Consider the following 13983-nt stretch of genomic DNA (forward strand, 5'->3'; position numbering starts at 1 on the left):
TTTGGGGTGAGAAGAGGAAAGCGTTTTTCCATAGATCTACCAAAATTCTAGCCCAGTTACACATGTGGACATCATCGAGTGGCATCCCAAGGCTGTGGCTTTGTATGGAGGGCTCAACCCCTAGCGTCACCCTCCCGCTGAAGGAAGGAGATGTAAAACCCCTATTTTTTTGTCGCGGGGTTGGGCCCCCGCAGACCCACCGCCTCCGCCCTCCCCTCGGTCCGGTGAACGGGACGCGCATGCGCCTGGGCGGGAAAGCGCACCGCAGGCTTTCCGCCCTCCGCGCAGGCGCCGTGCCCGCCCCCTTTCCCGCGCGGCGCCGGGAGGAGGGAGGGGCGGTGCTGTCGCCACGTCTGTTGGGGCGGGGGGGGGGGGGGGGTGCGAGGGAAGATGGCGGCCGCCGGCGGGAGGAGAGGCCGGGCGGGCCGCGCTCTCTGCCTCCTGCTGCTCTGCGGCTGGGCCCTGGCCGCCCGCGGACAGGAGGGCAACGGTGAGCACGGCGCGGGGCGGGCTGGGCCCGGGGGGGCTGGGTTTGGCGGCGGCGGGGGGGGCTGTGGGCGCTGCGCGGCCGCCCCGCCGATCTTTCGCCAGATTCGGCTTCAGCGCTTCTGGTCCTCAAGGTCTCTGCGGCCGCGCAGATTTTGTCCTAATTACGCTAATTGGGTGCCTGTTTTTAGCCCCCTGCCCACATTTCCCGAAAATAACCTCACCTTATTCTGCAAGTTGACTCCTAGTTAAGCCCATTTTCTTTCTCCCGCTTCCCTTCAGCCTCCAACTGTAACCAGCTGTTAATAGGAAATACACATCTCAAGTACAGCGAGTTCCTCTTTGTTCTAGATGGATGTCGGTTGGGCAGTGAAGAGAAGGGGGGTTATTGAGCTGTTTTGAGCTGGCAGTCCCTTTCTTGCTTGCCAGTCAGCTCTGTTTGTGTCGCCCCTCACCTGCTGTAATGGGCAGGCAGTAGTGAAGGAGGAGGCTCAGGGTGTGGGACAGAAAGCTGTAGGAAACGAAGAGTTTTTGACTTCAAAAATCATAGAACAGCTTGCTTTCTAAAAAGTTAATTTTCCCAGAAAAGTGAGTTTTGACCCTGCCAGATGTTTTTATGTACGGTGTTTCCGAAGAGGACTGCGCCGCTGGTTCTGTCACTGTGATTGAACGTTAATGTCGGCATCTGAAGCCATGGCATCTCTGGAGACCAGGCGCTGCGTCTGACATCATCTGACGGTGTTGTGTAACTGTAAACAGTGCAGCCACCGTTTGTAATGCCAAATAGTTTTGGGTGGATAACATAAATCAGTTGTGGTGTAGTTGCTAATCTTAGCACTCCTCTTAAAACAAAAACCCACTTATTTTTAGGCATAATGGCAAATTATTCTTTCTCACTCTGAAGCTGCAGCATTAGCTGGTGGGAGTTCCTCACATTTAAGCCTATATCTTTTGAAAGCTTTGGTGTTAAAATGAGTTTAAGAATAATTTGAAGTGTAAGGATACATGCAGTGTAGTTCCATAGGAACAGTATGCTTGTTTGTATTTCAAACAATTTAGGTACTACTCTCTAATGTGTTTTGTCTGTTTGGTGAGGGTAGCAGTAAGGTCTGCCTGCCTCACTGGTTAGCATGCCAACATTCCCAAAACTTGTCCTGTACAAGAACCGAACAACTGACTTGGTAGGATAATTCAGAGTAGTAATTTCCTCAGCAGTATGTGTGTTAAATGTAAAGTAGTTGACTTCGAACTTTAGCAGAGAGGCACCATAATGTCTAGTTCATACAGGATTAGTTGAGTCTTCTCTGTTTTACAGTTGGTTAAAGAGTAATTCGTGCTGGAAAGGTGTACCACATAAACAAGCAGTCTGTTGTAACCAACCTTCTGTAAATATACATGTTTCATGAATAACGTGCTTCAGTGTGCCCTGTATAATATTTTACTTATGAGTAATTTGACACAAGCAGTTGGCTGACTGCTTCCTTTCTAGAGTCTGTAACTTTCCAGTGAACCAGGGAGCTCCCTGAGAGTGCTTAATGAAAGTACTGTTACTTTTTTAAAATAAAAAATTAAAAAATAGTCTGGCATGCCAAAATACAAGGCAAATGTGGCTCCACTATTTAAATTATGATATGTACTGAAAGTCTAAAGTGTGTTCTTCATTTTTTAAAGGATCTCCTGATTAGAATTTGAAAGTGACGTGCCTTAAACATGGATAGTTTGCTCTTTGCTGGTTTTTTAGGTTTAAAAAAAGCTATTGGCTATTTATGAACTCCCTCTGGATCTATTTTATCTTCCTTTGGGTTGAAAAGAGGGTGATAGACCCTGCATGTGGTTTTAATGCTCACCTTGGCTTTTATGTAGTTCTGCAGAGCCATCCTAGTATTGGAGAGGTGGTGAATTTGCTGAAGGGTGCACTGTTATGTCGCACTGTTGCTGACTTTCTTTATTGTAATAATTTGCTGCCAACAAAAGGCTTTTCTACAGGAATATAAGCAATCAAGTTGTCCTTTCTTCAGCTTTGTTTTTTAGCCTGCGGTTTGGTAGTTTCGTTCACGTAAATGTTGGAAATCTTTTTCTGCTTCTACAAATTCAATGAAAATAAGTGCCTGGGAAGAGATGGACCTTGTGTCCTGACTGGAGGAGACATTGCAGTTCTCACTTTGTTGGTAAATCATGCAGTGGTGAAAGATTTAAAAACTTTTAACTGCAGGAAAAGCTTTAGTTACAACTTCTACCTCTGTGGACCTCAGCGACTTCTGTAGGAGAAAGAATTTTAATATGGAGAAAGTATTAATTACTTATGACTCTGCAGGACATTGTAAATCCACAGAGAAGGGGAGGACATGTCTCTGAAGTTCTGTGTCTGGAAAATATGCATGCTGAATTTTTCAGGGACACTTTGGCATGCTATTCTTAGTAAGCATGTGCTTCCAAGCTGTAGTTCCTGTCCCACTCAAGGCTTTTCTTTTGAAGTTTCCGAAGTACGGGAGCGTGTATTTCTGGTGTGAATTCTGAAAAGTTTGCAGTCTGAAATATGCCCTGTTCATAATGTGATTTCTTGTCTATGAAGTAAATGCCTTGCAATAATTTTCATTTATAGCTGAAGTACCAGAAGAGAGGTTAGAGCTTTATGCTTGATGCCGACTGTTTCTTATCCTTTTCTCAGATTTTATGAAAATGGAGACGCTTCAAAAAAATACTTCTTCTAAAAGTGAGAATGAAACACTAAGTAGATCCCAAAATTTGACAGACAGCTTGCAGAGTGTAACCCCCACAAAAAAAGAGGCGAGCCCAACAAAAAAGGAGACGTTCCCAACAGCTAAAATCAATTCGGTGACTGCAGTAAAACCTTCTACAGCAAAAGGTGATTCTCCGCCATACGTTGTCTCTCATGTGGTAACTGCTAGTCCTGTATCTCAAATGGATGTTGATGCTTCTGAAGATACTAAAATTGAGGAAGAGGATCTTTTGACGGATTTGAAAGACACACTAAATAGTTCACCACCCATCATAAAAGAAACTATGGAGTCAGATGGAGGAGATGACTATGGTCCTTATGAAATGACATCGAATTCCAGATACAACCCAGACCTTCTAGAGATGCCAGAAGATGATGACTCTGACACCATTAGCAATTACAATGAGGAGATCCAGTCCCTTGATGAGAAGATAAAAGATGTTTCTGTCACGGGGCTGGAAGAAGAAGACGACAGCCATTTCTTTTTCCATCTGGTTGTAGTTGCCTTCTTAGTAGCTGTTGTTTATGTCACCTATCACAATAAGAGGAAGGTAGGTGTGCTGTGAAAGGTGTTAGTATTTAAAATGAGGTTGCATTCTTGTATACTTTTTTAGTAAGAGGAACTTAGCTTTTTGGAGAATGAAATCTTTGACCACTTAGTCTTGCTATACTAAGATGCAGGTCATTTCTGTCATTTTTAGCTGCATGATAAAAACATTTTAGGTTAGAAAAATCAATTAATTGGTAACATCAGTAATCAGTCAGTTCAGTAATGAACACTGGCAGCGTAAAACATGAGACTTCAGCCAAGTTGAGTGAAGGTGATTAATTTTGTTACTGCACAGGATTATAAACAGCAAATTAAGGAAGGTTTAATCCCAAATGGCGTGGGAATGTTATTGTTATAACTCATAAGCATTATAATAAGTGTTCACTTCAAGGTGGGCTTTGTATCATAGATATTCTAACGGCTTAACTACAAACTTCTAGGAAATGTTTAACACTCTTTCCAGTTTTGCATAGAGAAGCCCAAAGTTAGTGTTTTCAAGTAACTGTTTCTTCAGTACAGACTAATTTTCTGTATGTCAAAAGCAGCCTGATTAGTGTTATTTCAAAATATATTGCTAGTGTAGAAAATTAACTCCAGCCCGGCCAGACCCAGTGCAGATGCCTGCACAAATTTGCAGTTAAATCACAGGTTAGTATTTAGATATGAGGCAAATCTAGTGTTTGTCCTTGTAGAGAACACTGATTGGTCCAGGATTTTGGGGACTCTGAAAGGAACACAGCTAAAAATCCCCAAACTTCTGCTTTATAGTGCAACGGCGTATCTGGGATGTGCAGTGCTAAGTCCTTATAGGGAAAATGTTGAAGACTGTGTCACATTCGAAAATCTAACTTTGAGGGAAGTTGAAATAAGTTATTAAAAATGCCTTGTCTTTGCTACAGAAGTGAAATTGAAAAGCTATCTGTTGATAGTACTTTTTATCACTTAGCAATGATTTTGGGAACAGAAAATACAGCATGTATTTCCGAGAGACAGCAGTCAAATTGTTTTGGGTTCTCATTTTTCTTTCCCTGTGCCCACTTACAGTGTCCCATTTCTCCCTTTGCCAGTATAGTTGCCCTGTCCAGTAAGGTGGATCCTTAAATGATGTCAGTAAGAAAGGAGGCTAAAGAGGACGAGGAAATTAGGCATTTAAAAATCTGATGGCTTGAGTGCTTTGATTACACCGTTGCTGCTTCTGTTGCCTTTGTTTCAGCACCAGTAATACAATTATTTTAACAAGGGTGAAATGCCAGAATAGGTAGGAAGAATAAACTGACAGGTGTCAGCATCTGGAGATAGTTAACTAGCCTGTATTTGCAGTACTTCTGCTTGCCGGCATCAAGCGCTACAACTGTGATATCAATAGAACCGTTCAGCTCTCCATCAAAACCAAAATGTTTCTCCATAGCGTTGTCTAAATTGGCCTCTTTTTCTTTCAGATCTTCTTACTGGTCCAGAGCCGACGATGGAGGGATGGCCTGTGCTCTAGGACAGTAGAATATCATCGTTTAGATCAAAATGTTAATGAAGCAATGCCTTCCCTGAAAATAACTAACGACTACGTCTTTTGAAAGCACTGTGATTTGAGTCTGCTGAACTTATCACTCTTTGCCTGCCTAGTCATGTAATGATATTCAGGTATTCTAGATATGCTGCTTGTACTGAAATGAGATGTACTCTCTGGACCTGGATGTTTTTGAGATTAAATCTCATGCAAGATCAAGGGCGTGATACATCTGTTTGCTACTCTGGTCAGATTTTCTATCAACTGTAAAGATACGGAGTTTAATAATTAGTGCTCTTTCCATTCATTAAGCATCATCCCTTCTGTCTGGAGCAGTCTTAGTAGTGGTAACACAAAAAATAAGCATAAAATATTTTAGGTCTAATAAATTAATGACTTTAGCATCACTAAATCAAATTAATGATCTCTTTGCTAATCACTAATATGGCTCATAAATCTCACTGTATTGCAAACTTAACATATAATTACTTATTTCTGTCCTTAAATCCTGATGCTGCAAATCTTTCATCTTGGGTTTTCTTTGGTTCTGCTTTCTTGGTGCACACCTTGATCCTATTTTAGGCAGAATAGCTAGCGTGGCAATGTCATAATTTCTGTATGTGTTCATGCAGTAAATAATTTAAAGATAATTATGTATAAACCATTTTATTTCAGCAGTTATATACCGTATATTTCTTTAAAATGTCAAGATCTTTGTGAAGATATGCAGCTTCTCGACTGTCCATTTTTTTTCTGTAATGGTATTTATGGCTATTTCGTTATCTTTGTAATTAATGAATGGAAAATAAGCCTTGTTGAATACTCTTACTAAAATACAGATAGTTGACAAGCTTTCAATACATCAAAGCTTTCTGCTGAATTTTAAGACAGTTGGGAAACAGTTATGTGATCTGCCCTATTGTAAATGGGAGAGACCTGAGAGTGTAAGAATTAAATTGTTTTGTTGTTCTGACCCAGGTGACAGGCGGATGGAAGTACTGGTGTGGGGCTGCCAATCTGGATAGCGCACTCTAATTTTTGACAAACATTTACGCATTAGTGTAAATCAAGTTACTGGTACAGTAGGTTTTTTTTTTACCTTGTCTTTTGTACTTCCATTATTTATGTTGTAATGAGTTGTAAAATATAAAATCTTAGTTTTCTGTACATTCTGTTTGTGGTTTAGTTTTCAGACCGATAAATATGTAAATAATGGAGGGTCAGAATCCCCTAATTAATGACTTGGTATTCCAGTAGTTATGTAACATTTTGAAAAAATCAACTTTCCGGCTGTTGGCATGAGGAGTCTGAAGGCATGATACTCTCTTACGAATGAAGTGCTAAGAGTTCTAAATCCTGCTGTTCAATGCATTCTTTTCAAAACCACAAGCAGTAAAGCACAAACAAAATACCCCAGAACTCTTTTCTTGCAGTAATTTTTACCTTACTTGGACTTGTATTGCTTAATATTTTGAAAAAGGTTTTTAAAATAAATGACAATAATAAGCTTGTGTTTTTTTTATCTTAGCTGTTTCACTGCTTTTATAGAGTACCTTACGATAAAGAGCTTGGTTGTGCCTGGGATTGGGCAATCCATTCAAAACCATCTTTTCTGTTACACTCTGTGCAGGGGGTGAGTGGAGTTCTGGTTTATGCATCTGTTAAATGGTACGTGGGGTAGATAGCAAGGCTTCAATGAAAATTAATAAGTTCTTTAACAAGAAATTTTTAACCTAACTTGTATAATTAATAATTCTCGTGGAAGACACACGAAACTCTCACCTGAACGTACCCACGTTAAAGCGTAACACTGCTGTGGTCAGGATCCAAAGGGAGAGGTTACTCTGCAAAGCTCCTTTAGGATCTTTAAATGTTGGAATTGGAGGAGGTAGCTAACCCAAGAAATGCAGTAGCTTCCTCCTGAAATAACATTCATAGATTGTAGTGGTTTGGCAGCAGAGGGTAGTATGTTCACACTTGGCAGAATGCGTGTGTTTCCTTTCAGCTTGGTACCGCAGGCCTTACAGAGAGCTGTGAATGAGGTCCCGAGGTGTTGGACTGCGCAGGAGGACAACGATAGAAGCGTTAAAACGTTCATTTCCAATGTCCTTTTCTCTTCGGTCTATTCTGGGAATTAGGCCGTCAAGGGAGATGTTACGTTTTCAGCCACTTAACTGACTGTAATAGCTAGAATTCTGTTTGAAAAATGTAGAAAATTAACAGTCAACCTCAATTAGCAGAAACAAGGCGTACTTTGTTGATTTCTGGAGTTCATAGATGTTACCTTACTCCATCTTGGATGTCTTCCAAAGCTCTTGAAGCACAGTTCAGCTGGCTGAATCAAACCAATCTAAATGTTTTTCTTCCAGTCTTTCTGAACAAATAACAATGTCTTCTTTAAGACTGTGTGTTAATATATTGGTGGAAAAATCTTGCATTTCATTGCCCTCTCTGCCTCAAATTGTTTGTTCTTGTGAAAAGGCTGTCTGTAGGGAGAGAAATTTATTAGCTTTCCAGCTTTTGAGCTGTTCCTTCCAACAAACCCACTCCTTTAAACCCCCTAACTTTTGCTGGAGGAGGAATGCACACAGCTAATGGCAAGACTGCTTTTTGTGAGCTTTTTAGGGAAAACTATCAAAGGCCTGACGTCGACTCAGTTACTAAACCTGCTTCTTTGCCGTTTGTTTTGCAGTCATCCCGCTTTGAAGTGCTGTTCTGTTTGGCTGTGCTGTGACAATACTTGTCCCACAGATTTAGTACGCATGGGGTGCACCCAACAGCGTTTAGGTCCAATGAACTGCAGATGTTAATAAATTCTCTTCTGAACTGGCCATGTAGCTGTCTTCTCTGAAGATGCTCTTGTGTGAAGTTACCTTAGAGGAGAAAATCATATCTTGAGCCTTTTGCTCTTGATAGTCATATCAGTACCGAAATCTTTTGAGTTAGGTAACTGATACTTGAGGTCATGAAATCACGGCTCGCACGTGTGTCTTTTCTACAGAGTGCAGCTTTGCCTCGCTCCAAGTACTTCACTCCAAGCACTTAAGATGAGCAGTTATTCTTTGCTTGCTCTAGCTATTGTGCACATCTTTATCTCACAAGTAAGAAAAAATTCTTTTCAATATTTCTACAATTTTTTTTTTTAATAAGGCTCTTTACTCGTGGTACTAAGGGCAGCTTATTCAAATACTGTTAAATTCACAGAGAATTAACATGAATTTGAAATCCTTGAAGTTCTTTCAACAGTGGGTTTCGTTTGGGAGTTGTCTAAATGGATTCACTTCTAGGATGCTGATGTATTTTAGGTGCTTGAGGTGAATCTTGCTCCATGAGGTTGACAGTGATCGTAGCAAGATGCCCCGAGAGATAGGTTTGTTTATTCCAAAGCAGAAAGTTTGTGGATGCATGTAAGGAAATCAATTGAGATTTTGATATTTGTGGAACATCACTGTTTCACTGTTTTTAAAATGTGTCCACTCTTGATCTGCTGCAGCACTCAGCTGATAACGCTGGCGTAATGTGGATGCTGCAGTACCAATTACCACTGGCTCTGTGTGTCGTGAAAGGCTGAATGCTGAACAATCGGCTCGTTACCAGAGGCGTCTTGCCGCCCTGTCCCTGCCGCGTGGCACGGACTTGCTCGCCTTCACTTGCAGCAAGAGAATGGCGGAAGTAAAGTCGCCTGCACCCTGGCTGATGGCCGTGCTGAATTGCTTCTCCAGCGCTCTTGTGTGTTGTTCTGGCACGTCGGTGCTGTAACAAGGGACCACGCCCTTGAACAGGCAAAAGATTGGAAATGCACGCAGTGACTTCCACACTTTTTTTTTTTTTCCGGGGTATTTCTTCATTCGCAATAGCCCTTGGATCGTTGCCCGAGCAGGGGAAGTGCCTTGCTGAAGTGACGTGGGTGGCCGATAGGCTGGTTCCTAATGGTACCGATAACGAGGGAAAGGTTTCTCGTGATCCGGTTTTACGAGGGCTCTGCGAGCACCGGGAGAGTGGGCATGTGTCACCCGTTGTGCAATAAAAGAGCCATTTGCTGATGAGGTAATCAGGATTGAACTACTGGTTTTTAATTTCTTTAATTGAATTTGGTTGTGGAAAATTAAGAGCAGGCAATCAAAAATTCATAAAGTGCTGAGATCAAAAAGGAGGAAAAAGCAAGCAGATTTATGTCAGGTCTGATCAGCGAGAGCTATCGTGATGAATTTCCTTACTGAAGAAAGGCAACTTTCTCACATTAAGGTGAATTATGACTTCCATCAATATTCTGATAAAAGGAATGAAATATTCCTGAAGAGCTTTCTGATTAAACTTCTCAGGATGAAAGTTGAAGCTCTATTTATGTAGGTTCTCGTTAGTGGTTGGGTTTTATGAAATGAGGAAAGGAATAATGAATAGGATAGTTTTAAACAAATGATACATTTCTCTTCTACTATCCAGGAAATCAGGTATTTTAAAATATTTATAGTTTAATTTTCATTAAGCGCTGGAGCATATTATTCAGCTCAGTCAACTGTCCTTGGCTGCTGCTCGGTTGTGTACGGGGTGAATAGAGAAAGGTTCGTCGGAGCTGGGTGGCTTGAGTTACGGGGAATTAATTTGCAACGTGGAGATGAAAAATGTGATGTCTCTTAAATAAATTTAAATGCTACAAAAATAATGGAAAGGGAAAAGGGATGTTGCTGTGGCTCTATCACAGACTACTATTAATATTAGAAGGAGAAGGGGGATGCTCTTACAGCTCTAACTCGGGCTTGGGAAATCTTTGCTGAATTTCCAAGCAGGGTGCAGTACAGCTGCAGGCCAAGGTGGACGGAACATGGGTGAGGGATTTTCCAAGTCGTGGTCAGTGTGGGAAACCCGCGATGAGCCACAGCGGTGGGGTTTTCTTAGCTCTTACTGTCTGTGCAAGGTGGCCAGCTGGTACTCATTGGGCCTCAGCTCTCTGCCTAAATCTTGAGGCAGTGATGCTGCCCAGGGCTGGGAGGTGAGGAGGGTGGGGAGATCCAGCACCTGGCCTTGCTCTGAGAGGGAAGGAGCAGCTCCTCCCAGAAGAGCTCGTTGGCTGAGCGGCCAGGAGGGTGAAGGTTGCAGGTGGGACAGTGCTGTGGTTATCACCGTGGAGCTGGGACACCTGCAGAGGAGGCTCTTCCTTCCCCTTGCCACACCACGCTCCCTGCTCCGGAAGGTAAGGAGGTTCCTAACCCAGCAAAACAATTCCTCTTTCTTCTTCTTGGGATGATTTTTAGCCATTTTGGGGCACTGAGCTGGTTTACCAGCAGCCAGACCCGTGCCAGAGCTGGCTGAAGGTGAATGATGGGAGTGTTTAGAAGAGAGATGGGGATGTTCCCCGTTCAGTATCAACAAACTGTTGATTTGGTTTCTTGTAAAGCCATTGCTAACAGCGTAGCGTTTGCAGTTGCTGAGAGGCTGAGGATTTGAGGTTTCTTTTGGTCTGAGTTGTTTTTTTGTGGGAGTTTTCTTGGAGGGAAATCCCTGAGCGGCCTCGCCGGGGAGGCTGTGCTGGTGCGGCCCGGTTGCAGCGGGGGTGTGGGCACGGTCCCCTGATGTCATGGTACCTGCTTGGCCGTGCAGCTTCCCTCTGCTGTCCCCAGCCCAAACCGAAGCTGCGTTCTGTGCCCCTATAAAGGCTGAGCAGCTTTACGGGAGCGCTAAATCCCTGTGGAGGGCTGATAGAGCGGTCATCTTCAAGGCCGTATATCCCAGCCCCACAAAGCAGAACTGGGGACATCAGTCTTGCACCTTCTCTTTTACAATCGAGTGTCCTTTAAGGAGGAGCCCTGCACTGGTTTTTGTTACGCTTTTCTGATACAGAGCTTATGAAAATCCTCACTGTAGTAAAAAATGGTCAATATCAGAACTTCTCAGCTTCGTTGTTTCCCGTGTATCTAATTAGAAAGGGAAGAACGACATCTTTTCTGTAATTGGTCCTTAAATTGCAATCAAAATCGTTTAGCAGCCTCCTTAAACTTATCTTTAATTACAAGGTCTATTGCCTTGTTATTAACACTGAAAATCACTCATCTTGGCAATTTCCTGTCTTTATTAAAATGAAAATGCAAAGGTCCTATTATCCGTATTGAGGGGCGCTCATTGAGGTTTTATTAAAGATTAAGCGAAAGCAGATGTAATCACTCTGCACTGTTCGGTAAACAATTTGAAATGGTTGCAATTAAGCTGTTCAGGGCAGCTGGGGGGGTTAAGAACTGGAGTTCGGGTTCACAGCTGTACCGAGGACGCTGAAATATTTTGAGTTCAGATTACACGCATTAGGGGACTTCTGCATTTGTTGATCACGAAGCTGATACTCATTATCAACAGCTCTGCAAGGCAGTGGATTTAAGTTGTGTATTTTTGGTAGCACCTTACCGCCTTTCACCTTCCGGTGTCACCTGATGGAGGTGCCTTTTGTCCCCGCGTTTGTTTGCTGTTTGTCAGAAGAGAGCATGGTTATGCTCTCCACATAACCGCTCCCCCTCTGCAAGTGGGCGACAGTGGATAAAACTTTCAAAAGCCCTACATGGCATAGCTTTTGCACTACAACAAACCGTGGGGACTCACTTAAGGATGTATTTTTTAAGGTTACACTCTTGTTCTTAATCGTTCTGTTAAGTTTCTGAATTAAATTGTAACGGGGTGGCTGCTCTTGAGCTGCAGTCACTGGGGCGAGGAGCAGCTGATTGTCCTTTGGAAAGGTACAAAGCCATTTCAATGTCTAAAAAAAGTCCTTTCAGTATTAGCTGACAAATTCTACCTGTTAATCTAGAGTAGGTTTTAATTTCTAATGAGTGCTGACTGTGAATCCCAACAGCCGGAAGGCCAGATGTTCAGAAAAGGAGAATTTTATTTTGTGGTGTTTGAGGAGGGAAAGAAGGTGGGAGTCAAGGGCATCGTGCAGAAATTAGGCCACAAGCAGTGACGTTACATTTTCAGTATCGTTTATGGGAAAGCGCTTTGGATTTGAATTTCCTTCTCCCTGGAGAAGGAAAAGTGTCCTTGATCCTGTCTGAGTACAGCGGGTTTGGGCTGGATCGTACACAAAAAGACGAAAAGGCTCTGTGACACCTTACCTTAGCAGTATTGGGGCGGTCTGGGAGACAGCCGCCTTCCGGGCTCTTGGTTATTTGGTTTACTTTGAGATGTGTAACTTTACACGGAGGTGGCTGCTGTGTGCTCGTGCATAGCCGTTCGGTGACTCTGGGGGAGGTGGTGGCATCTGAAGTACTTTCCTGTGGCCGCGTGCTTTGTGGTAGGGTGTTCAGATGGTCCTTAGCTTTGGCCAGAAAGCTTGCTGCAGGTTCACCAGCGGGAACGAGTGTCAGACCCCTGTCTGGGATCTCCCCTCCTACCTGGAACCAACTGAAGCTGATTCTTCCAGAGAGTAGCAAGGTGTAAATATTCGGGAGTCCCAGCGTCACCCTGGCTCTGAGTAAGCAGCGGGAAGCCCCGGGGCAGCTCCGTGTGCTTTGTACACTGCACGCTCCAGCTGTTTAGTGGCTGAAGCCTGTGGGACAAGTTCTTCTGCACCCTGTTGCAGCTGACAGCACGATCTTCTTGAGCGTGACGCTCCAGGAGTCCAGGCTTGCTCCTTCTGTCTGCTCCATGCCTGATCTCTCACTTGGGAGGTCAAGAAATTGCAAGGGGTTGGATGCACTGGCCTAACTCTCATTCTTCCCGCTTCCTTAGCAGCCGCATGCCGGTACGACAGGTTTAGGGGAGTTTTGCTGACTCAGGAGCTTTCCTGCCCATCCAGGTTGGAGGGTCCCATGGGCCAGAGCCCTGCGTGGGGAGTGAAGCCAAGGTTGGTCTTTCCATATCATCCTTGGTCTGCATGGGGCAGATTTGCAGGAAGAACTTAGTTTTAAAAGAAAGCCAGGAGGAAGAACTGGGAAATTTCTTTATCTCCCCACCCCAGAAAAGCCCTACACTCGTCCTTTCTCATTTCAGTGTGAATATTGTGGACATCACAGTACACACGAGATGCGTTCTGCTGCTGGGTGGGGGGGTGGCTGTGAGGGTCCTGCTGTCTCCCACGGGAGCGCAGCCTGCGCCCTGCCTGGGACAGGCAACTTTTCTCAAAGTGCTGCCCAGAAGAAAAGTAATCATCAGTTTAGGTATTAAAATAATTTCTTTTTCCCGGCTTTTCCTGATGCTGGCCTGCTTTTGGAGAAGCAACCAGCAGGGGGGAGTGTGGCTGCGCCATGCAAGGCATCTTTCCAGCCAGCAAAAAGCTAGAGAAGGGCAAAATAAGTTCAGAAATGAGCCTTGGGATCCCTTCAGACAACAGCTGACGCGGCGAGACGGACAGCGTGATCCCGTAAAGCGCGCACCTTCGCTTTCAGCCGCTCGTGTGGGGAGCGAGCAGGAACAGGGCTGTATGGCGTCGTGCAACGGGATGGCTGGTCCAGCGGGCTCGGGTCGCGCCTGCGGGTGCTGGGTCTGTCCCCGTGCGGTGGTGGGATGAGGCTGGAGGGGCTCCAGGAGCTCCTGCACTGAGGTGACGGAGATGCTGAGGGCTGTTTACCTACTCTTTTAAATTTAATTCACAAAATCCTCAAGAAATTGAGTTTTTTCCATTGAGTGTATTCCTACTCCAACTTTGAAATCACAGAGATCTTCTCTAACCCTGGGGAAAAACATTTCCTCAACCCAACATACATTTCTATTATTGTGCCACAG

At 43.9% G+C, this 13983-nt stretch overlaps 1 protein-coding gene across 1 annotated transcript; it reads left to right on the plus strand.

Annotated features, from left to right (window-relative positions):
* The first annotated feature begins 372 nt into the window (after positions 1-372).
* On the plus strand, positions 373-6791 carry C14H5orf15 (chromosome 14 C5orf15 homolog). The gene is made up of 3 exons (XM_086759186.1): positions 373-490; positions 3155-3777; positions 5216-6791. Exons 1-3 carry the CDS (start codon positions 391-393, stop codon positions 5345-5347), a joined length of 855 nt encoding a protein of 284 aa, XP_086615312.1. The 5' UTR covers positions 373-390; the 3' UTR covers positions 5348-6791.
* The last annotated feature ends 7192 nt before the right edge of the window (positions 6792-13983 follow it).

This window comes from Chlamydotis macqueenii, chromosome 14 (genome assembly GCF_036417535.1).
Source record: "Chlamydotis macqueenii isolate bChlMac1 chromosome 14, bChlMac1.mat, whole genome shotgun sequence".
Classification (NCBI taxonomy): domain Eukaryota; kingdom Metazoa; phylum Chordata; class Aves; order Otidiformes; family Otididae; genus Chlamydotis; species Chlamydotis macqueenii.